At 38.4% G+C, this 25,576-nt stretch overlaps 1 protein-coding gene across 1 annotated transcript in view; it reads right to left on the bottom strand.

Annotated features, from left to right (window-relative positions):
- The window catches only part of CHM (CHM Rab escort protein), a 147,789-nt gene that overhangs the window by 20,917 nt on the left and 101,296 nt on the right, over positions 1-25,576 (bottom strand). The window contains exons 9-12 of the mRNA XM_039489240.1: positions 17,265-17,342; positions 6,771-6,875; positions 4,245-4,308; positions 1,225-1,321 (exon numbers count right to left, since the gene is read on the bottom strand). Of these exons, the coding sequence (XP_039345174.1) occupies positions 1,225-1,321; positions 4,245-4,308; positions 6,771-6,875; positions 17,265-17,342 (344 nt within the window). The remainder of the gene's footprint in view (positions 1-1,224; positions 1,322-4,244; positions 4,309-6,770; positions 6,876-17,264; positions 17,343-25,576) is intronic.

The following is a 25,576-nucleotide window of genomic DNA, read 5'->3' as shown; positions in this document are numbered from 1 at the left end:
AAATTGCCGCTGAAGCCGTGGGACCGGCAGACCTCCCACAGAAACGCCGCCAAAGGCTGCCTGACTGCCACTCTCACGGCGACCGGCACACCGCCCCCCCCGCCCCGGGCACGTGCTTGCTGTGCTGGTGCCTGGAGCCGCCCCTGCAGAGAGGCAGAGAACCTGGGCTCTGTATCCTGAAGCTGCGGGGGCAAGCTAAATACCAGGGTGCTCTACTTCTCTTGCAGCCAGGCTGGAAGGCTCTCACAATTTAATAAGTAATTTGATGACAGCCTTCCCAGTGGGCAACCTGGATGCCGAAAAATTCCATTTTGATGCTTCTGAAATGGAGTTTTTTTCTAAATTCCCTTCCATGAAAAAATTCACATTTTTGGCATTTTGTCCCCCCCCAAAAAAGCAAAATTTTTCCTTGGAAGGAGATTCCCTTTTTTCAGCCATCTCTACTCAGGACCTCTATTTCTGAGAGAGAAAAAGAAAAGTTAGGAAAAGGGGGATTTGGGGAACATCTTTATATCATGAAGTAGCCATGCAACATTTTAAATATTGTTTTGGATGGGTGGGGTTGTAATCTACTTTTAAAGTCTCCTGGTACATAAAGTAGAATATTTTCATTAACTGTGTTAAAGAAATAGGCAAGCACTATGTTATAATTAAAGCAACAGGGCAAAATCCTGCTTGATCACTCACCATCAGTGACATCAAACTTAGTGACAGTAATGATATGAGTCAAGGGGACAAGATTTGGTCTTGGGTATTTTCTGTAGCAGAATATACACTATACTACACTATAGTGTACTACACTATATCTCGTTAGTTAAATGAGATAAAACAATATGTGGTCCTAACTGCAACTGGATGTGAGGACTATACCTACATGATTAGCTTTCCCCAGGGACTCTTCTGGAAATAAGGAGCATTAGAGCAAGGAGTTTACATAAACAATTCTAGTACCTGAGTTTTTCAAAAATATTTTTTTAGGTAACTAAAAGCAGCCCACAGAAGCCCTTGAAATACTAGGTATATGGTATTGAATAAGATACGGGTGAGTGGAATTATTTCTCTTTCCTATTGACAGCAGTAAGCTATTATAGATTGTTTTGCTCAAGCAGGTATCTGATAATTGTGCAACAGAAGAATGATTCAAACAAATATTTTAACAATTTGTTTTCATAGCTGATGGAAGCAAAAGAAAAAACAGTCAAAATACATCTATTCTGAACTTACAGGTGTTTTTCATGCACGTCATGGTTGAAGAACACAACTCAATGATTCGAACTGCTGGCTGCCCTCGTTCCACTGGTGGCACTGTCAAAATGGAAATCTAATAGAAAGGAACAGAAAATTCTGAATATCAAATTAGCCAAAGCAGCAATTTGATCTTTGTTTCATTATTCTACATTATAGAATAATGCAACTTGTCACACTGTTAACAGACTATTGACTACCTATATAAAAATGCCTACTGCCACAAGGTATCAAAGTGGGAACAAATCTTCAAGCACCCAAAAAAGTAAAAAAACCAAACACCCCAATAAATATTGATATTATCGTATATAACTATTTCTTTAATATCTCCACAGCATTTAATCTTGAAAATATAATACATATTTTAACATTATTTAAATATACACTTGCAAAATCTTAGTCAATAACAGCATCAACTTTGAGTATCAAGTTTCAAAATATCCATATTTTCTAAAATAAGATAGCTTGATTTGAGTCCCACAAATAAGTTTGAAGAAGTTCATACTTGAGTATTTATATTGTCACAAAAAGAGTTGTTACAGACTAGTGGGTAAATAAGTATGCAATCTATCAACACTAGAAATATGTATTTATGCAATAGACTTAGAAAGCTCCAGAGAAGCTGTTGTCAAATCCCATACAAACTGTACATGACAGATTTATTTCCTTTTATGAACTGCTTTAAAAATTCATAAACAAGTCTGTTAAAGTAGAGTAACATGAAGGATCAAACATCCCATAAAATCAAGGCAATTCCCGGTTAAGGTAAAAAGTAATTGGCGACACTTAATACTACTTTCATGTAATTTTATTTTCTGGTGTACTCTTAAAGCTCCTTTCAGAAAGAAATCCATGGATCAATCCTAACTTTACTCACATGTATAGTGCCACAGAAACTACTTTTGCTAGTAAGGTCTGCAGGACAAGATGTACAATAATAAAAAAAAAATCTACACTGTAGCCATTTTTTTAGAAAAATGGTCTTAACCTTTTCCCACATAGAATCCAACAAACCTAAGTATTTTCTTGCCACAACTGACATAAACACAACCCTTTAATTTGGAAACTGCCATTGGTTCATGAGGATGGAAATAAGTGGGGAAGCCAAGTGTCTAGTGGAGTCTTGATTCTATATGGGCAGCTGTTGGTTGTCAGAATAGTTGGAAGAACTGGGAGTCTATAAAATAACATGCACACAAAATGAATGATGTAGAGAAAAATGATAGGAACATAGATTCTCCCTTTCTCATAACAGAAGAGCACGTAGACACTTAACTTAATTGAAAGATAAAGGAAATGTTTTAACCACACAGTAGACAGATTGGTAGTAAATTACACAAAGAATTTAGCACAATAGAGGACTGTATATTTATATGGATAATAAAAATATCTGAATTATAATAGTCAACATTTAAAAGTTTTGGAAGGGATATAAAGAAACCTTCATGCTTCGTGGCCAATCATTATTATGGATTAGAATGAGACTTCCCTGAGGGACAGATTACCTCACATCTGTCTACTGCAGGTTCTCTTTTGCTTTCCTATGCAGGATTTGGTGCTGCCTACTGTCACAGATAAGATACTGGATTCTGTGGACCTGGGTCTACCTATGTTCAGGGCCGGCTTTAGCAAGTGCGGGGCCCAATTCGTACTCACCTGGTGGCGCTCCAGGTCTTTGGCGGCACCTTAGCAGCGGGTCTTTCATTCGCTCCGGGTCTTCGGCGGCACTTAAGGACCCGCCACTGAAATGGCGCCAAAGACCCCCTGGAGCACCGCTGGGTGAGTAAAAATTAAAAAGGCACCAGCGCGGGGCCCTCTTAGACATGGAGCCCGATTCCAGGTAATCGGACGAATCAGCCTAAAGCCGGCCCTGCCTATGTTCCTGTGACTGGAGGTAATAACTGGCTGTTGTGGATGCTTCTCTTCTCTCCTATATTCCACTTATGTAACACTTAACTCTGGGCACAGCTGCTGCAAGAGGCTGTGAAGCTGGTGCCACAGCTTCTAGAATTGCTGCTTCACCTTCCCCAGAGCTGACCACTGTGCAGGTGAGTTAAAGGCTGCACTGTGATTAGATTTGAGAACACAGGAGCAGCAGGATGGATGAGGGAGAGTCACTCCTTTCTGCCTTCCATTGGGTTCTAGCTACATGGTTCTACCAATTTTGCTTCAACCCCTGGGATTTGATTCAGTGAGCATCCCAAGTGACCAATCTGCAAGTTGCACTCTATAGGTTGAGAAGCACTAATATACAGTATCTGATTTAAACTAAATATATTATGCTAATTAAAATATTTTTTTCCCTTAAACATTAAGGGTATGTCTACACTGCAATTAAAAACCTATGGCTGACTTGGGCTCACAGGGCTCAGGCCAAGGAGCTGTTCAATTGCAGAGTAGACATTCAGGCTCTAGGACCCTGCGAGGTGGGAGGGTCCTAGAGCTTGGACTGCAGCCCAAGCTCAAATGCCTGCACTGCAATCAAACAGCCCTGCAGCCCCAGCCCTGCAAGTCCAAGTCAGCTGGCAAAGGCTATCTGAGTGCCTAATTGCAGTGTAAATATACCCTGAGTGAACAGATCATGAAAGGCACCAGATTAACAGTGCCAAGGACTATGCAAGATTCCTCAAATAGCTCCACAAACAAACACCACTCTTGGCCTAGAGGAACCTCTCCTAGGGATAAGCTTGATGTTTAGTCTCAATTCTGATTCAATTCTTGGTTTCTCTGAGACTACTAACAAAAGGTGTCAGAGTGACTATTAAACACAAAAAATATGCCAGTCCCATTGCTAGCTAGTAGTTTTCCATTTTGACTGATTTTACATTTAATTTGCTACTTTAAGGAGAAAAAATGGGATTAAGACGATATCAATATAATCAATTAACTGGAAAGCTAGATTCAAATAGAAGCAAAAATACAAATTAATTCTTCACAGAAGTTTAATTTGATCATATACAACTCTTTAAAAAGATTACAAATACGGCATTGATACATACCTGCTGGTCTGAATCTGTCTTCAGTACAGACTGATCTGTAATGAGCACTGCTCTAGAGATCTGCCTACAATTAAATAAAGCAATTATGGTACTTCACAAGAGAAAAAACATAGCTATTTGGATTCAGGCCTTTTGAAAATAATTTAGTTACAATATTACCACTGTGGCAAATTATTTTTGTTACTTAAATATAAGCTATCATGATTACACATTATTAATTACATATTTTGTGATACAAAGTAGGCCCACTTCTACAACCTCAATTAATGCACTACAGCCATTGCGAAAATAAAAGCACTAATGTGAGTAAAAGACTGCAAGACCAGGGCTTCAGCTTCTATTAAATGAATAAAAATATTTTGTAATCAGAATATTATAATAGAATTCTACATTTCAGAGATTCTATAACATTCTGGTTACAAAATAAATAGCATTTTGAGGCAATTTTATATTTTTATGCACAAATGCCTATATTACTGACATTTCACATGCATTCAATGGGAAAAATCAAATGAACGAGAAAAAACATTTTTAATTTTAGAAACATGCAACTCATCATATAAATTACAAGAATCACATGGCCTTGATGAATCATATTCAATGCCTAAAAACTGTATATCTGAGACATTTCAATTTATTGCACTTTCTGCGGCATCTGGGACAAGCTTCCTGGCTCTTGTGTAAATTGGTCAGGCTAGTCAGCAACAAAAGCCATGGTACATAAAGCAAAAATGGTATAAGAATACTACACCTGGAGCACCAAAAGGCTCCCAAAACAATGTTCTGACAGAATTTTTTGGGGGCGGAGGGAGGGAATGATGCAACAATCACTACCAATAAGGCTACAGAATTCCCGCTGGCTGCCAGCATCATATGAAGATGTGAGCTAAACAAGAAAAATCTCAAAAGGAAGAACTGTAACTGCATCTACAACATATTTAGGGTAAAAAATACCTTTAAAAGGAAGTAACAACAAAGACTGGTGATTTTAAGTTTGTAGAGAAAACGATTGGTGTTTCGATAGGAAGAGCGACCCCAGGTGGGCACTACTGCATCAAGCTATATTGTCAATCACTTTTTCAATTTGAAAAGCAAGTTTTCCACCAAACAAACAAACCCATGTGTGTCTGTACACAAATATAGAGATAGACATCACTGCACAGGATAGATGGTGCTCAGGGACTGAGGTATTTAATATTTATTTTTATACTCAAAGTATGCCCCCATTCCTTATTTACTGTACACCATCCAAATGCTCCATGAAACAAAGGACAATTATTTTTCTCATCTCCTTTTCTACAGTACTAATTACTGTAATATGTGAGCCTAACGCACATATCTTCGCAACACCTGTATGACATTGGGAGAGGTTTCAAAAATGGAAAACTGAAGCATAGGGAAATTAAAGCCAGAATTTGCAAAAAATCTTCACTAATTTGGGCACCTAATTTTTGACATACCCCAATTTCAGACACGTATGGCCTGATTTTTCAGAGTTCTTAGCAGGGCTGGTTGAAAACTGCCAAATAAATATCTTCCCTCCAGAAAACAGGGTTCTATCTACATTGTAATTTTGCACAGGGAAATATAGTTTGACAGAACTTTCCATTGGGAAAATTGAAACAAAAAGCAAAGCATGATGGCCGCTTGACCACAAGGAGAGATAACAGCTTATGATGCAAAATATAGTTTGGCCAGGGAACAAGCCACACAGAGGAGAATGGGGGCATAAGAGACCTGGAACTACAATTCCCATAACACATCATGACAGCTCAGCTGGATACAGAGATTAATATTAACTCAAAATAAAACTGAGATGAAAACAAATGTCAAAATATTGGTATTTCCTGTAGAACAGACACTTTTTTTTAATCAGCTCTCTTACTTCGCATTTTTATAGCAGTTTATATGTTCAAAAACACTCTAGCAAAGACTCCAGCCTAAAAAAGGTGCACTGGGCTGGGAACCAGGAGATCACGAACTCAAGTCTTAATTCCCCCAACCGACTGGTGTCAATAATTTGATATTGTACTTGATACATTTTGCCTGTCCCCCATCTGGAACACATTGAATACCAAAGGGCAGTATATGTGCAAGGCTACAGGAATGACTTTTTTTTTTAAATTTCCTTGTGACAAGAAGCCAGTAACGAACTCTGATCAGCAACACAGAAAAAAGTGATGATTTTCAACACTCATACAAAACTGAAAAACAGGCACCACTCTAAATCAATTAATATCCCCCTGACAAATACTAAATTCCTGCTGCATGAACAGAAATGTTAAGAGTTCTTCAATAAAAACCCTTCAGAAAAAAATGTATAATGAAAATACTAGGGGAGCTAAAGATAGGGTGCATAGTGCCCTCTATAATATGCACACAGAGGGAAAAAAACCATACAGGATTAGGCTATATTACCATGAGGCTGCCCTCTGCGTCAAGTTGTGAAGTTTCATTTGCAACATATTTTATATATTGGAGGTTTTTAAAAAATAGCACTTACTATGCTTCTTGCTGACTATTTACCTGTAACACACATTTGTGCATGTTTTCTCTGAAAGGTAACTGTCTTCCACCACAAAATAGTTAGCACTTATTCTTTGCCCAAAATGATCTATGAGTGCTTTACATCTGTAAAAGAAGCACGACACAATAAGAAGAGATTAATTTCATGACATAATTTGTATAAGTAATTTGTTAGGCTCATGAAGTTGAACATTTTTTGAGGGATTCAACTGAGTTTCCAACAATTAGTAATAAATGCTATGTATTTTACCTATAAACAGCTAGAAATGACTCCTTAGCACAAATCTGATTACTTATAACATGACCTTACAAGAAAAGAGAAACATATAATGTAGTGCATGCAATTCTTTGTTCTAAATTATACCAAAAATAGTATTAGAGCATTATATAATCATTTCACAAACAAAAATCATGTATTACATCCAGATTGCTAACCCTGGCTCTTTATGGCAACTGCAGGCGATGATAACTGAAAAAGTAAAACTTACAATGATTTCCTATAAGGAACCTCCAGTCCCTACTCTTACTACGCATCCAAACCCGTATCACCACGGTAAGTTTTCCAGTGGTACCCTTTATCAAAGCAAGGACAAGGTTACAGTAGTAATAAAGCTTTAATGACAAGTTAGAAAGAAAGTTAGTTTGACTGTTGTAAGAGAATAGTCTTGAGAAATGTGGGGTTGTGAGAAGGGATAAACTGAGTGATCCAAGTGATCTTTTCTGGCCCTACTGCCTATGATTCTACAAAGCATTTGTGATCTAACTCTTTAGTTGTATTGACAAAGCACAATAGATCATGTTGTTCTAAGAGCAGAACAATGATAGATAATACTCTTTTAAAGACAAATTATAAGAGTTTTAAAAGGTAAAAAAATTTTAAGTTTGCTTCAGGCAAATGTTTGAAAATCTAATATTAAGAACCTCTCTAAGGCCTTGTCTACACTGGTATCAGCATGTAAGATATGTGTATAAGTTTCGATTTTGACTGTGGGTAGATGCTACTATAATATAAAAATAATGACAAATTAAATAATAATTTATACCTAAGACCTGGGATCCCTTGGAAGGCACAACACAGATTCAGCCTCTATGAAATATGGTCTAACTACCTTTTTGTGAAATACTTCCACACTAGTTATTTTCTAAGAAATGTCATTGGTGTTAGTCTTCAAGGTAGCCATTCACTCATTTACTAAGTAAAAAACAGCTGCTATCTATATAAAAAATTTGTGATACTATTGTCTGGCAATATCTGAGGTTATAATAATCCTTCATATCTTCTGTTAAAGTACAATGCAACAAAGTAATGTTTCTTTATTTATCAAGGCTGAAAACTGAGTCCAAAAACCAAAATATGTAACAAGAATACCGTACTAGTACAGAAAGCTAAAATGGTGGGGAATATGTGCTGAAGTTTAGCTATTTTACGGAAATATTATACAAGCAGAGAAAAAGGATCTCAAAGAATTAGAAGTTATTTACCCATAACTGGAGGTTTTTTGAGAAGTGTGGTCCCTATCTGTGTTCCAGGCATGAGTACACATGCACTGCTAATACACCATAGCTCTCCTTGTGCTCCAAACCAAGCACATAAACGGTGGTGCAGGCCACTGCCTCTCCAGTTCCTACTCTTACCACGGAGTCCAAATAATCCATGGCAGAGGGGATGGAGGGGGGGTGGCGGCATACAGATAGACACCACACATATCGAAGAACCTCTAGTTACAGGTAAGTAAACTCCATTTCTTCAAGTGATAGTCCCTATGTATATTCCACATGGGGGAGATTCAAAAACAGTGGACAAACTGATGATGAGTGTGAGGAAGCAGAAGTGACAGCTGACTGTAATAATGCAGTCCCCACAGCTATATACACAGTAGACAACTGGACCCAAGCATAATGTCTTGTGAGATATGCAAGCATCTCCAGGTAGTTGCTCTACTTACCTCTACTAAAGTTATGTCTCTAAGAGATGCAGCAGAGCCTGTTTGTGCTCTTCTGGAATGAGCCTGCACGCCCCATGAGGGGGGATGTGATCTAGTTAGTAAAGGATAATACAACCAGAAATCTATTTTGAAAGTCTGAGCAGATATAAACTTGACTCTTTGATCTCTCTGCTATGGTAACATGTGGTTTATGTATCTTTCTAATGCCTCTTGTTCATTTTAGATAAAAGACCAAAGCCCTTTGGACATCCAGAGAATGCAGGCTCCTCTCTTCATCCGAGGCTTGAGGTTTAGGAAAAAATACTAAAAAGGTAATGGTTTGACTCATGAAACTCAGACACTACTTTAGGGATGAATCTGGGGTGGCTGCATAACAAGGCCTTTTCCTTATATAAGGTAGTATATGGAAGGTCTGCCATAAGAGCCCCCAGCTCACTGACACTTCTGGCTGATGTTACTGTGATTAGAAAGGTCACCATCCTAGACAGATGGGCCATAGAACGCATCACCAGTGGTTCAAAGAGAGGACTGGTGAGAGACAACAGAATGAAATTAAGGTCCCACTAAGGTATGAATTTCATCAGTGGTGGAAAGAATCCAAGAAGTCCCTTGGAAAATCTAGTTGTGACAGGATGACTGAAGATCACACTATACTATAAAACCAGCATAAGAACATAAGAACGGCCGTACCAGGTCAGACCAAAGGTCCATCTAGCCCAGTATCCTGTCTGCCGACAGTGGCCAATGCCAGGTGCCCCAGAGGGAGTGACCTAACAGGTAATGATCAAGTGATCTCTCCTGCCATCCATCTCCATCCTCTGACGAACAGAGGCTAGGGACACCATTCCTTACCCATCCTGGCTAATAGCCATTTATGGACTTAACCACCCCAAATTGGAGGGGGAAGGGATAGCTCAGTGGTTTGAGCATTGGCCTGCTAAACCCAGGGTTGTGAGTTCAATCCTTGTGTGGGCCACCTAGGGAACTGGAGTAAAAATCTATCTGGGGATTGGTCCTGCTTTGAGCAGAGGGGTTGGACTAGATGACCTCCAGAGGTCCCTTCCAACCCTGATATTCTATGAATTTATCCAGCTCCCTTTTAAACGCTGTTATAGTCCTAGCCTTCACAACCTCCTCAGGTAAGGAGTTCCACAAGTTGACTGTGCACTGCATGAAGAACTTCCTTTTATTTGTTTTAAACCTGCTGCCTATTAATTTCATTTGGTGACTCCTAGTTCTTGTATTATGGGAATAAATAAATAATTTTTCCTTATCCACTTTCTCCACATCACTCATGATTTTATATACCTCTATCATATCCCCCCTCAGTCTCCTCTTTTCCAAGCTGAAGAGTCCTAGCCTCTTTAATCTTTCCTCATATGGGACCCTCTCCAAACCCCTAATCATTTTAGTTGCCCTTTTCTGAACCTTTTCTAGTGCCAGTATATCTTTTTTGAGGTGAGGAGACCACATCTGTATGCAGTATTCGAGATGTGGGCATACCATCGATTTATATAAGGGCAATAATATATTCTCAATCTTATTCTCTATCCGCTTTTTAATTACTCCTAACATCCGGTTTGCTTTTTTTACCACCTCTGCACACTGTGTGGACATCTTCAGAGAACTATCCACGATGACTCCAAGATCTTTTTCCTGACTCATTGTAGTTAAATTAGCCCCCAACATATTGTATATATAGTTGGGGTTATTTTTTCCCCAACATGCATTACTTTACACTTATCCACATTAAATTTCAGTTGCCATTTTGTTGCCCAATCACTTAGTTTTGTGAGATCTTTTTGAAGTTTTTCACAGTCTGCTTTGGTCTTAACTATCTTGAGCAGTTTAGTATCATCTGCAAACTTTGCCACCTCACTGTTTACCCCTTTCGCCAGATCATTTATGAATAAGTTGAATGGGATTGGTCTGAGGACTGACCCTTGGGGAACACCACTAGTTACCCCTCTCCATTCTGAGAATTTACCATTAATTCCTACCCTTTGTTCCCTGTCTTTTAACCATTTCTCAATCCATGAAAGGACCTTCCCTTTTATCCCATGACAGCTTAATTTACGTAAGAGCCTTTGGTGAGGGACGTTGTCAAAGGCTTTCTGGAAATCTAAGTACATTACGTCCACTGGATCCCCCTTGTCCACATATTTGTTGACCCCTTCAGAGAACTCTAATAGATTAGTAAGACACGATTCCCTTTACAGAAACCATGTTGACTATTGCTCAACAGTTTATGTTTTCTATGTGTCGGTCAGCAAAACAAACTATATACAATATATTTACAGAAATGTTGCAACAGAGAGGAGCTGAGGGCACTGAAGAGTCTAACTCAGACCGTGCAGCAGTAAGAAGGAACTGGAGAGGTGTTCTTGTGCATCACCCTTGAAGCCTTTGTTTCAGGGTACAAATAAATCTACGGTGCATGTATGGGTCAATGGACACTTCCTGTAAAAAAAATTCGAACTTAGGCACGTGTACCCAAGAGTGGAATACACATAAAGACCATCACTTGAAGAATAAAAACAAAATAGTTACACTTAGCAACTAAAGGTTAAAACATTGTTGGAAACAAATTGAACAATGTTTCCTAAGGGCAATAATTAAAAGTTGTCACTATTGACCAGCTGACATGCTTTGAAGCCATGTTTGTTTATATTTTCTCAAAGCTGAGAAGCTGAATGTACTGGACAAGACTACAATTTCAGAGGATACCCTTCTTAATGACTGCTGTTCTTAGTTCAACTTCAAGTAGGATACACATTCTACAGTTTCTTCCTTTGGGGCTATTTTTTTTTGTTTTAATGTCACAAAGATCTTTAAGGTTTAATCCTGAATTCTCAAAAGGATTTTTAAGGCACTTTATAATGTCAGATCACTTTCTGTATAAAAACATTGAACACTTTTTCATTGAACTTTTTGGCTGATGTGCAAAACACCTCCCACTTAGAAGAGTGAAGCCTTTTCGAACTGGCTACCCAAATAAGTGACACAAATCAGTTGCCTCAATGGAGCACACTCCAAAATGTATTACTCATCTACCAATAGAATATCTGATTACAAAATAAGCATAAACATTTTCTATAACACTAGTTATTAGTCAGTTTTCATACAGTAAACAAACCTAAAAATCCCACAAAAGATGAAATCCCGGCCCTATTTAAGTAGATGGTAGGGTTGGCATGGTCTTCAGTGAGACCAGGATTTCACCTCAACTTTCTATGGAAAGTCGATGCTTGAAATGAGAGTCAGAAGAGAAATATAGATAGAATAGACTCACAACTTAGTTGGAATGGTAGCAAGAACTTAATAGTGACAAGGGTATAAAAGTTGTAAAATCTAAATATTAATTTTATAATAATGGACAAATTGCGATTTGCATACCACCCATCTAACATTCTAACACTGTCTAAATTCAACAGCTTCAGTGCACAGTCCATTTAAATATATTAAATATTAAAATTAAATATTTAAAATAAATGTTTAATATTTTTATTATCAAGTTTAAACATGAAATACCATATACATATAATGTAAATCATTCTACTCAACATGTATTTCACTTGTTACTTCATTTTTTTTTAAATGTGAGCTGAACTAATTTCACTCTAAAGCACTCATTTAAATACTGCTAATAAACAAGCAAGTCAAGCTGGCACAGTTCATATCTAATTATAACCTTTTATATTGTTTATGAAACAAGTTCCCCCCACCCCCACCCCAAACATTCTGGAGGGGGAAGGTTGATTAAATGTCATGTTGCATCACTCAAAGCCAGCAAAAGCAACTATATAGGCTTTTTATTTTCCTGTTAAGTGTTGTTTTCTCTCCTTTGTTCAGGAATAGCTATCAAGTCATATGTCTGATAAGGTTTTAAACAGAAAAAGCTTCTTGCTTCTTTTAATATCAGTTTCCACTTCACTTCAAAAGGATGATCATGAGAAGATTTCTTTCAAGTGCTGCTACCAAATAAGGAAAACACTTATGCACTGACATTATCAGGTCTCTGTCATCTGATATGTGTTGGGACAATGAATCATACAGAACCCTCCATTGACCTTCTTTCAATGTGTCTAGATAAAAGGATGAAAATTAGAATCCATCTCCTTGCAGTGCCATGAGTTATAAATGTACTTTATAGGGCTCATTATCCAAACTAATGGACTAAGGGCGACATCCTTGAAATGGACTTACCAGCACTGACAAAGCCACTATGCAATAATTCAGGAAAGATATGTAAATTACTATGTGTTTGCTATATCTTTTTTTATAGAAATATAAATTTACATTTGTCACATCTTTTCAGTTTTTGGGCCAGAATTATTTTAGTAGAAACACATTTAAAGTAGGCTCAACGTAAAATGTTAGCAATTATTTGTAATGTAACCATACTTGAAATATACTTGTTGTGAATTAAAATACCTTAAATCTTACCAAATTAAGCTAAATGAGCAATCTCAACTAAGCATATAAGAATTAAAAGCAAGAGACACTAAAAAGATAACAGTAATGAAATTCAATTTGCATTTCCCTTAGGGCAAACAGCATGATGCTCTTTCAGTTTGCTAACACACAACACCAGAGTTAAGTCAAGTTTATAATATCTAGCAACATGGTATCTTAACTAATTAAACCTTTTTTAAAATTGGTGATTTACATTAGGTTGCTTGTTTATATAAACTTTTCAGCTTTTTTCTTCCTTTCTTTACATTTAATTGAAGTAGAATTACTTATTTATCCAACAAATGTTCAAACAAAGATACATTGCTACAGTGAAAAACCTTTTAGTTGCATTATTCAAGTCTTGGAACAGCTATATCTAAAAGACTCCAACTTTCTATAACCTCTTCTTTGCATATTATTGTAACGGTTCATATACGACAAACTACATGTAAAGGGCTATATTTAACAATTACATTAAAGAAAGCCATTCTATTATATAAGATATGGACAATAATCTAGTGACGATGGAATTTCATTGGGTACTGTGGAAGGCAGTATTGATCCTTAGATGTGCTTCAGAGAAGGTGGGTAATGGCCTGAAAACTTGTTTTAGTGATAGAGAGGCTCCTCATGTGTATCCTTAAACCACTGTGAGAAACAAGTCCAACTTTGTTATTCATACAAACTTTCTGAGCTGTTGGCCATGTCAGACAATAGCCAACCAGCAAATAAAATCACTTTATTAAACTCCCAGGACAAGTCTATTTTATTCCTTGTTCTTTGAGTGGCCACTTTGCTGGTGAACTTGCACTAACTTGTAGGGGAGTTATACAACTTCTCTTGATCAGCCTGTGTCCATTACAAAATCTGTCACACACAGATCACTATCTATCTTCTGGATGTGTGCCTCAAATGTTAGACTATACTCATTCAGATGAATACAACGGTTTTTGTATGCTAGTACAGATGTGATCCAAAGCCAATTATCTGAAAATGAAAATATCCATGAACTATCTGGATATGCTTGGAATGATAGTAAACTAGAAATGCTGGTATACAATATACACTGTATGTTTATACTCAGTGATACTGAAGCCGTACACTAAACTTCTAATAGCAGTGACAGGCAGCTCAAAGTGGAAGACACATGTAACTCAAATCAAAAGAACAAAAATGCCAGATGTGAAAATTTAGCAGGGAAAAGGGAAATTTCTTGAGGGAGATTCAGAAAGAGGTCCTAGCTTTGAGAGTGGCATCCTTGAATGCTCTAGAATGGCTGTGTCACAAAGAAAGGCTTTGCACCATTTCCTTTAGAAGGTCAGGTTCTGGATTCACCTAATCTTCTCTGGAAGTTTGTTCCATAGCTGTATTCTGTCAACCGAGAAAGCTTTGTCCCCGTCTTTTACACTGTCACAGATTGTTCATAGTTGTTCATAGATTAAAATTTAGTTTTTATTTTTAATATAGCCTGGACTTGGTCAACTGATGGCTTTGAAAATTAGGATGAAGACCTTAAAACTGGCATTGGAAGCCTGGTAGCCAGGAAAGGGACTGGAACATGAGCTTAATGTGTTCATGATTGCCCAAACCATGGACGATGCAGGTAACCACATTTTGGGCAGCTGGACTTTATGCAGTATTTTCATATAAAGCTTTAGATAACAGTAATTAAATGACTGTTCAAAGGTGAATTATTTCAGGAAGAAGGAATCTGGTAAAGACAGTCAGTGAAAATAGAAGCAGATGCCCTACAATGGTATGAGTGGGTTAGTTAATTAGGCAAATGGGCTGATCCAAGCATATATAGGAAGTATGAAGACACACAGGAACTCTGATGAAGTGAATAGATTATGTATTCACATTATTTAGGGCACACCTAACAGGCAAAGAGTGGTAAGTTCACGAGTCAAGTTTCTATGAAGAGTCTGAAATGCTTAGCAGTGTGATGCTGCATGGATTCTTTCCATGAAAAAAAAAATACAGAAAACAGGAGAGATGCAATAGTAGAAATAATTGGCAAGACAAATAAATAAGAGGAATGTTGTGGCCATAAAAGAGGCAAAGATGGCACCAATGGTGGATAAATTCTGATAACACACAGCATTTGGGCCATGCTGGAAAGAAAAAAAAAACTGTATTGTGTGAAAAAAGGTCACCAACAGGGACTAAGAGAGTAATTAGAAGAGAGATGGGGAGAATATCTAAAAGATGAGAGGTCAATTGGATAGGAAATGAGGGGGCAAAAATCAGAAAACTGGGGGAGGGGGAATTACTAGGTGACCTGATCTCAAATAAATGGGTTAAAGAAGAAAGTTTTCCAAGTTTTTCACAGAATGCACTACATCTTAATAGAGGAGTGGACCAGGAGATATCTCCCCTCCTCTTTGAAACCACATATTACATTTATCATCACATGTTGCCCAGCCATCTATTCCTTGTCTCCCCTGAACACTGCTCTCCTTTTGGTGGCTGTGAGTCATAGCCCCACTGGAGGCTTGCTCCCCAGAGGTGATTTTTGTTTCCTCTCTTGTTTAGCAATAGCTATGTCAGCTTCTCCTCCTCATTTCCAGTTGCTTCTACATGCACACAAGGCTTTAATTTGAAAGTTCCTGGAGTCATGCAGAATCAGCTGGTAACAAGGAGGAGAATCAGCATCACTGGACCAGTCAGCCCTCTGCGGCTTACTAGTGGTCCATGGACTGAAGTTTGGGAACTGCTGTGTTAAGCAATTAATACTACTGAATCAACTGTGGCGTAGTTAGCACTAAAACTGGCAACTCTGTATGTTCCTAGAATTTCAGTAGCCCACAAAGAATTGGTGTTACGTGCATATGTAAGCACAATATGGTAAGGTTCAGTTTAGCTGTGAGAACCATGCAACATAAGTGAGTTGTGTCAATTTCAATTAACATATTAAACATTTATCCTTATTAAAATGTTATTGCACAAGCCCATTAACATTGTCTAACAAACAAGAACTGATTTTCAATATCTTCCTTACAAACTCTGAAATATTTGTCAACAGAAACTGAACAACAGTTTAAAAACACAGAGTTACAAAAGCTCACACAAAGCACCTGGAAACAAAACAAAACAAGAATTCCAGAGAATAAAAATCCCAGAACACAAAAACCAAGAATTTCCGTGTACAGTTTATTTCATCTGAAAAGAAATCAAAACATCTTACAAACCATTTATAGGAATCACTTCAGCCACCACCGCTAAGTTACCATACCTCTGGCTTAGAACTCAACAGCTGTTGAATGCTGCACAGCACCTCTAAAGCAGTAACTTACACTACTTTGTTTCCATTCCAATAAACTTAGAAATGTCCAACATAGAAAAAATACTTTAACTTTTTTTGTTTTGTTTTTAAAATTAAGTTTACTCTCAGAACAAGATTTAGATCATCAAGTTTCAGTTTGTGACCATTTTGACTTTTAAATCCTTGGAAAAAAAAAAGACACATATAATGGTAACTATAACAATCCACAGAGGTGCAAGCAATGTCACGGCGGGGTGGAAGGAGAGGGGGAAATGTGGGATGATTTTTCTTCACTCAACTTTAAACCTGCCTGCAGGCCTGATACTGCTGTAAAAGAATTTATCCTAGGATAAGAGGGCAGCATAGTTTATGACAACAATCTACCTAAAAACTCATTAAAGTCTTTTCTCTTGGAGTGACATGCATTATCAGCAAAGATTAATCTGATGAGTCTTTAGGTGAGCTCCATTTTTAAAAATGCAATAACAGAGGGCTTTGTTGTCATCTGATGAAAATCAATTAGAGTAGGTAAGGCCACAAGGAAAACTAACATCACTCATCACCAGCCCCCCGGCAGCTGAAATGATTTGTCTTCCAAGCTTGGGTGATCAGGAGCTGTAGTAATATCACAGGGAAATTAATTTAGTTTCTATATTCTAGACCCACTTTCCTTGTTCTGGAGGACCTATACACAAATTACTTTTAATCAAGGTTGATGTGTTCTTAATACTAAGGAGGATCTTTGAAGAATATTTTTTTTAAATCAACTTCAGCATTTTTTAAACTGTGTTTTATGTATAAAGGTTACTCGTACAGTATTACCCTTACCGTCCAGATTCTTTGTCCACTACAAGGCACTGTACTGAATGGCGAAGACAATAGATTCCACCAAATACGGCACACATTCTAGAAATATATTAGAAAAAAATAAGATTAATTGTGACTGATTGTAAACAACTTCTATATTGTGATAAGAAATGGAAAGTGAAGTAAGTACAGCAATATACCAGAATTTAACATCCTGAGAGACAGAAGTCTGAACCTCAGAATCAGAGAGATCTCTCCGTATGACATGAGCCATATCATATACTTTCAAAATTGTACTCAGAACCATGCAACTGAATTATTACTAGCACTCAGAGACTTTAGATCAGATAGCAGTGTGCGCACATGTACTAGCACACTCAAAGGGCTTGATCTAGAAGTGGAGGGTGCTAAGCACCTCTTACAATGTGGCCAAAGTCAGACCATGTTGCAAGTTCTGCTGCAAAAGCCTTGGTTTAGAATGTAAACCATATCTTTTGCTGCTGCTGAACATTTAAAAATGAGTATCAAAAGATTATTATTATAAAAAAAGACAGCAAATTTAATTTAAAAGATTTTCTTCCCCCACAGAAACCAGTATCCAAATCCAGATAGTCTTTTGACCACATGAACCTTCCTATCTTGGATCAGAGCACCTGCTATTCTTGAGGTTCTCTCTAGAGGACTTATATTTGAAGCTCAGAAAGTCCTTGGGAGAAAAGTATTTCTTTTAACTGTTACCAAGAGCTTAATAAGGCTCTTTACAATTCTGCGACACTCAACAGGATCTCTACTATTGTTATTTAAAAGAAAAAATGCTTATTTCTCTATTATACATCACCAAAGAGTCCCTTCTTTACTGAAAAGATATACCAGCTGTCAGGCACTTTCTTGTAGAGCAACAATAAAATTCTCATATTCTAGTGGTTAATAGGCTTAATCTGAATTGTATTCAATATATTAAATATATAAATTACAAAGGCCAGTAAAGAGGATTACATCTTTTTTAATTAAAAGGAAGTTAACACATATTGCTCATTATATGATAGTCGTATTTATCTTACATTTATGTCATCTATCTATGACTCATGATATGGTAAATTCTCTTAAGTTTATTACCTTCAATGTAAAACACATTAGATCTCTGTGGGAAGGCACAATGATACTAACACAGAACAGAACTTATGTTTAACTGTTAGTAGGAACAAACAACACAGTATGAGGAAAACAGAAGATTATGTAAACTTTGTTTACTAGGGCAGCTACTAATCCTCAAAATATGGGAATATTCAGTTTCCCAAATTAGGGAACATATTGCCTATTGTAGAAAATAAGGGCCAAATAATCTCCCTGGCGCACAGTTTGAATCATCAAGGCAGTGCAATTTTGAGCAGCTGCAGTAGCTATATAGCTGGCATACTGTATACTAAAACAGATTTAAGTAGATCACAGATACTCTGGTTCCACCAGACTTTCAAATGAAGAAACACATCCCTAGCAGAGCTTTGAAGCATGCAGGTGGAGTTGACCTTCTGTATCCTTTACCCATTACTGCTTGTGCAGGAATGTGCTGGTTCTACTATAGCAAAGGTCTTCTATACCAGTGGGGGCTGTCAGGACACCCTCTTAAAGAATGAATACATAAGTACAAAAATTATTATAAAGCCATAAATCCTGAAAGAAACCAACATAATTTTATATCCTGTTATCAAGTTATAAAGTGTTTAGTCTATCAACTCTCTTGGGGGGAGGGATAGCTCAGTGGTTTGAGCATTGGCCTGCTAACCCCAGGGTTGTGAGCTCAATCCTTGAGGGGGCCACTTAGGGATCTGGGGCAAAAACTGGTCCTGCTAGTGAAGGCAGGGAGCTGGACTCAATGACCTTTCAAGGTCCCTTCCAGTTCTAGGAAGATTGGTATATCTCCAATTATTACCTTTCCAAAATATACATTAGAAGAGAATACTCTGAAATGCCAATCAGGTAAAAGTGATGACATCTGACTCATAGGGAACACTGTATTTTTAGACTGACCAGTGTACATATTACCTCATTTCACATTCAGTTTACATTAATGTACTACAACAACTACCTAAATTCTGTATTATAGCTGGAAATGCCTTGGGTGCTATCACTATAATAAAAAGAACAGCTTACATTTATTCAGTGCCTTTCATCCAACAGATCAAACTTTACAAATGTATATAGGTAGGGGTCACTTCACACCCACCAGAGGCAGCTACAATCCAAAACAGGCATAATCTAACATAGGTTAGGAGAAAGAAAAAAAAAAGTGGTGTATTAGGGGAGCTTTATGGACTACCAGCAACTAGGGCTTTAGTTTTGCATTTTAGTCAGCCACACAATGGTACAATTAGGTGTTTACTAAGACAGAAGAGTGCCTCCAACTGAATTAACACTTCCCACTACAGACCTTTTTTGACACCTTCCATCCAAGCCCCTACCAGACCTTGCTTAACACATAAATACAAAAGGTGGCATAAATGATCATGGCAAGAATTTTCCGCAAAAGACAAATGGACCTTTTGAAGTGGTCATGGGGATCAATGATTAAATACTGCAGAGTTCCAAACAATGCAGTATCAAGAGGTTTTCCTTTTAAAAAAAATGCTACCATTAAAAGTAAAGAAAATTAAACCACTGAAAATATTAAACCAATATTACTAGTCTACTCTAAAACTATGAGAAAAGTCACAGCTTAGAGAGAAACTCTAAAACAATTCCAGTATATTTCTAAAGTTCCTTAAAATGTGAAAGTCCCAGAATAAGCAATCCACTGTAAAGACTTCAGAGCAATTTGTGATCTTACAGTATCAATATGTGCGTGATGGAGATTTCTTTGAAGATAGTTTGATGCTTACCTATGAATTAAGGTTCCAAAATAAAATCAGGTTTCAGTCATCACTTTTGCTCATACTGAATAAACATTTGGTATAAATTCGGTATTTACACTACAGGTAAGGTTGCAAAATATTCACGTTTTAGGATTAAGTGTTCCAGGGTCCTGATCTATGACACAGAGGAATTAAAAATAATGACCGTTTGATGTTTGAGAGAGAAATGAGCCCAATCTGCAACTAAATTATTGACCTGCATGGCAAAAGATGTGCATACAGAGCAGGTGGTGCAGAAGTCGTCCTCTTCTTGTGTTTCAGGAAGTTTTGCTCACTCTGATTCTGGAAGCACTCAGAGCTCTAAATTACAACCGGCAATTTGGCCTCACATCCTTCTTGGGATATCCAGCGATTCTTAAGAAGATTGTTAGGACCATGATCAAGAAGTTATATGTGAGACTGATACTTATTAGGCAGGATGATTATTCTCTTGTTTTTAATCAATTTTTTGGGGAAATATAGTTAAGGAAGAAGGAGAATTCTAGAATTCCTTGATCTCTTTTAAAGATTTGCTTTGCTAGTGTGAACAAATTGATCAGTCTTTACCTTCAGTAAGTCATTAAGCATCTACGGTGATTTTTTTTATTATTTTAAAAGATCTATCAGCAAATTTTGATATCACTGACTGCAAGGTTCTTTTGACATGCCTGGAAACCACAGCAGGAATAGCTAAATTGTGCTTATGTGGCTCAATCCTTTTCTCTCAAAGAGAACTCAAAGTAATACTGGATAATTTGCTTTGCAGTGCAATTGATACTTTGATGACACACAGCTCTGTCCCCCACATCATCTTTTCTTTCTTTTTTTTTTTTAAATAAATATATTGGAATGGCATAGTCAATAGTATCAGAGGGGTAGCCGTGTTAGTCTGGTTCTGTAGAAGCAGCAAAGAATCCTGTGGCACCTTATAGACTAACAGACGTTTTGTAGCATGAGCTTTCGTGGGTGAATACCCACTTCTTCGGATGCAAGCAATAGTCAATAGGTTTTCCCAGTGTCCTGCCTTCAACCAATTCCTGGATGATCTGTAACAATCTGAGGCTCAAGCCAGAGAAGACAAAAAAAACTTTGGTAGCATGGGGGAATAGATATTAGAAACAGAAATGGCATTTGTCCCTTGATTAAAGGAGTCTGCCCAAACTTTTTGAATTAACAATTAAAAGTTGGGATTTGTTAGATCCTCAACCTCTTCTGTATTTCCAGAAAGCAATGGCAGAGTTTCCCACCCTCACCTGCTCCTGTTAGGAAAGTTGAGACATTTCCTTTCTGATACAAGCCTCAACCACCTTACCTTTGTCACCTTCAACCAGACTCAATTACAGTAATGTGCTTTATTTGGGGCGACAACTGAAAAAACATCAGTTGATACAGAAGATACCTGCCTGCATACATAAAAGAGGGATGGCCCTTCCCAGACAAGCCAAATTATGGGTTGAGCCTGGATGGGGGGGGGGGGGCGGCTCTGACTTACACCCCTGGGTGTATGATGGAGTATGTCTGGATGCTGGGACTGTCTGTCTGACAAGCTGCTTGCCTATATATGAACAGGAGCAGACAAAGGTGGCCTTCTGCAGATTCATCATCCACAACCAATTTTTTCTTCTGGGGTTACTGATTGCATATGATACCACTTTGTCACACTATATGTATGGGTTTTTTGCTGTATATTAGGTTAAGGAGGAGTATGGCATTCATTGCAGTTAGGGCAGGACCACCAGACATCTGGACTTTGTAGCAATTATGTTGTTTGTATTGCATAGGCAACTTCAGACTTTGAAGTGTCATCACAGTGACATCGTAGAATTCATCTGTCTTCATCTCTCTTCTGAGAGCTGGTCCTGGCAGTATTGGAAACAAAATTAAATGGGAAGTGGGAGACAGGAAGTTGGCATATCCAACCCCAGAGGCCAAGAGTTAGGGGTTTTCTTTTTCCTCTGAATTTGGCATCAGCCCAGCTTCAACAAGCCCACCTGTTGCCTCCAAATTTCTAGCGTAATGGCCCCTGACATACACAAGCATACAATTCTTGACCACAAAATAAAAAAAAGAAAATCTGGAAAAGCAGTCTTAAAGTTGAGAGGGTGGTGGGTTTTCTATAAGCACATAGGGAACAATGCTAAAAAAAGTAACAGCTAAATCTGCAGAATATGGCAATCAAAAGAGGCAGGCAAGACGATTAAGGTTGTGTTTCCAGCCTTAACTCTGCCATTTTGCAAGTATGCATTGCAATACAGTCAAAATTACATGACCACAGGTTCTAAGTACACATGTAAGTAAGGCGGCAGAAAAAAACTGTACTGCATAAGTAAAGGAAGTTTATATTAGTCCCTTATTCATATGTTATTACCTTCTAATGCATTACCCTTTTGTGCTGCTTGGTCTATGATTTCATGAGAAGTTATCTGCACACTTGGAGCAAAAAAATCCTTCATCAAAAGTTTTCAAGTTATAGAAATATTTTTTAAAGATGACAAATTAGTTCAAAGCAACAAAGAGTCCTGTGGCACCGTATACACTAACAGATGTATTGGAGCATAAGCTTTCATGGGTGAATACCCACTTCATCAGACACATGTAATGGAAGTTTCCAGGAGGCAGGTATAAATATGCAGGCAAGAATCAGTCTAGAGATAACGAGGTTAGTTCCAATCAGGGAGGATGAGGCCCTCTTCTAGCAGTTGAGGTATGAACACCAAGGGAGGAGAAACTGCTTTTGTAGTTGGCTAGCCATGCACAGTCTTTGTTTAATCCTGAGCTGATGGAGTTAAATTTGCAAACGAACTGAAGTTCAGCAGTTTCTCTTTGAAGTCTGGTCCTGAAGTTTTTTTGCTGCAGGATGGCTACCTTTAAATCTGCTATTGTGTGTCCAGGGAGGTTGAAGTGTTCTCCTACAGGTTTTTGTATATTGCCATTTCTAATATCTGACTTGTGTCCATTTATCCTTTTACATAAGGACTGTCCAGTTTGGCCAATGTACATAGCCGAGGGGCATTGCTGGCACATGATGGCGTATAGAACATTGGTGGGCATGTAGGTGAATGAACCAGTGATGTTGTAGCTGATCTTGTTAGGTCCTGTGATGGTGTCGCTGGTGTAGATACGTGGGCAGAGTTGGCATTGAGGTTTGTTGCATGGATTGGTTCCTGAGTTAGAGTTACTATGGTGCGGTGTGTGGTTGCTGGTGAGAATATGCTTAAGGTTGGCGGGTTGCCTGTGGGCGAGGACTGGCCTGCCTCCCAAGGTCTGTGAAAGTGAGGGATCATTGTCCAGGATGGGCTGTAGATCACTTGTGATGCGTTGGAGAGGTTTAAGCTGAGGACTGTAGGTGATGGCCAGTGGAGTTTTGTTGGTTTCTTTCTTGAGCTTGTCTTGCAGCAGGAGGCTTCTGGGTACACGTCTGGCTCTGTTGATTTGTTTCCTTATCTTCTCGTGTGGGTATTGTAGTTTTGAGAATGCTTGGTGAAGATCTCGTAGGTGTTGGTCTCTGTCTGAGGTGTTGGAGCAAATGTGGTTATACCTCAGCGCTTGGCTGTAGACGATAGATCGTGTGATGTGTCCGGGATGGAAGCTAGAGGCATGAAGGTAGGCATAGCGGTCGGTGGGTTTTCGGTATAGGGTGGTGTTAATGTGACCGTCACTTATTTGTACCGTGGTGTCTAGGAAGTGGACCTCCTGTGTAGATTGATCCAGGCTGAGGTTGATGGTGGGGTGGAAGTTGTTGAAATCATGGTGGAATTCTAACCAGAGTCTCCTTCCCATGGGTCCAGATGATGAAGATGTTATCAATGAAGCATAGGCAGAGAAGGGGCATGAGTGGACAAGAGCTGAAAAAGCGTTGTTCCAGGTCAGCCATAAAAATGTTGGCATATTGTGGGGCCATGTGCGTGCCCTTAGCGGTGCCACTGGTCTGGAGGTATATAGTGTCACCAAATTTGAAATAATTGTGCGTGAGAATAAAGTCACAGAGCTCAGCAACCAGTTGTGCTGTGTCATCAGGGATACTGTTCCTGACAGCTTGTATTCCATCTGTGTGTGGGATGTTTGTGTAGAGAGCCTCCACATCCATGGTGGCTAGGATGGTGTTTTCTGGAAGATCACCAGTGCACTGTAGTTCAGATTCCTTAATTCGCATTATGTGGTATAGGTTTTTTTATACACAGTATTTCAGTAAAACACTATAGTCATGGCACTAATTTAAGGTTATGACAAGTTTCTTCTGTTCAAAAAAAAAGTCACCATCTCCTAATACCTTCCATTTCATATTGTTCACACCACTTTTCTGTTCTATGTTAAGTTTAATGAATTCAGTGTTACACTCCTTTCTGGAGAATGGGGCAGACTGAAGACAGACATAAGAATGGCCATACTGGGTCAGACCAAAGGTCCATCCAGCCCAGTATCCTGTCTGCCGACAGTGGCCAATGCCACATGCCCCAGAGGGAGTAAACCTAACAGGTAATGATCAAGTGATCTCTCTCCTTCCATCCATCTCCATTCTCTGACAAACAAAGGCTAGGGACACCATTCCTTACCCATCCTGGCTAATAGCCTTTAAGGGATTTAACATCCATGAATTTATCTAGTTCTCTTTTAAACCCTATTATAGTCCTAGCCTTCACAACCTCCTCAGGCAAGGAATTCAACATGTTGACTGTGCGCTGTGTGAAGAACTACTTCCTTTTATTTGTTTTAAACCTGCTAACCTGCTGCCCATTAATTTCATTTGGTGGCCCCTAGTTCTTATATTATGGGAACAAGTAAATAACTTTTCCTTATTCACTTTCTCCACACCATTCATGATTTTATATACACCTCTACCCCAACTTAACACTGTCCTCGGGAGCCAAAAAAAATCTTACTGCGTTATAGGTGAAACCGCGCGATATCGAACTTGCTTTGATCCACCGGAGCACGCAGCCCTACCCACCCCCGAAGCGCTGCTTTATCGCGTTATATCCGAATTCGTGTTAATCAGGTCGCATTATATCAGGGTAAAGGTGTACCTCTATCATATCCCCCCTTAGTCTCCTCAGTCCCAAGATGAAAAGTCCTAGTCTCTTTAATCTCGCCTCATATGGGAGACGTTCCAAACCCCTAATCATTTTAGTTGCCTTTCTCTAAACCTTTTCTAATGCCAGTATGTTTTTTTAGATGAGACCACCACATCTGTATGCAGTATTCAAGATGTGGGCTTACCATGGATTTATATAAGTGCAATAAGATATTCTCTGTCTTATTCTCTACCCTTTTTTAACAATTCCTAACATCCTGTTTGCTTTTTTGACTGACGCTGCACACTGCGTGGACGTCTTCAGAGAACTATCCACGATGACGCCAAGATCTCTTTCCTGATTAGTTGTAGCTAAATTAGCCTCCATCATATTGTATGTATAGTTGGGGTTATTTTTTCCAATGTGCATTACT

This window comes from Mauremys reevesii, linkage group 9 (assembly GCF_016161935.1).
Source record: "Mauremys reevesii isolate NIE-2019 linkage group 9, ASM1616193v1, whole genome shotgun sequence".
Taxonomy (NCBI): Eukaryota; Metazoa; Chordata; order Testudines; family Geoemydidae; genus Mauremys; species Mauremys reevesii.
Note: the sequence above shows the minus strand (reverse complement) of the source record. Positions and strands in the feature narration are given on the sequence as shown.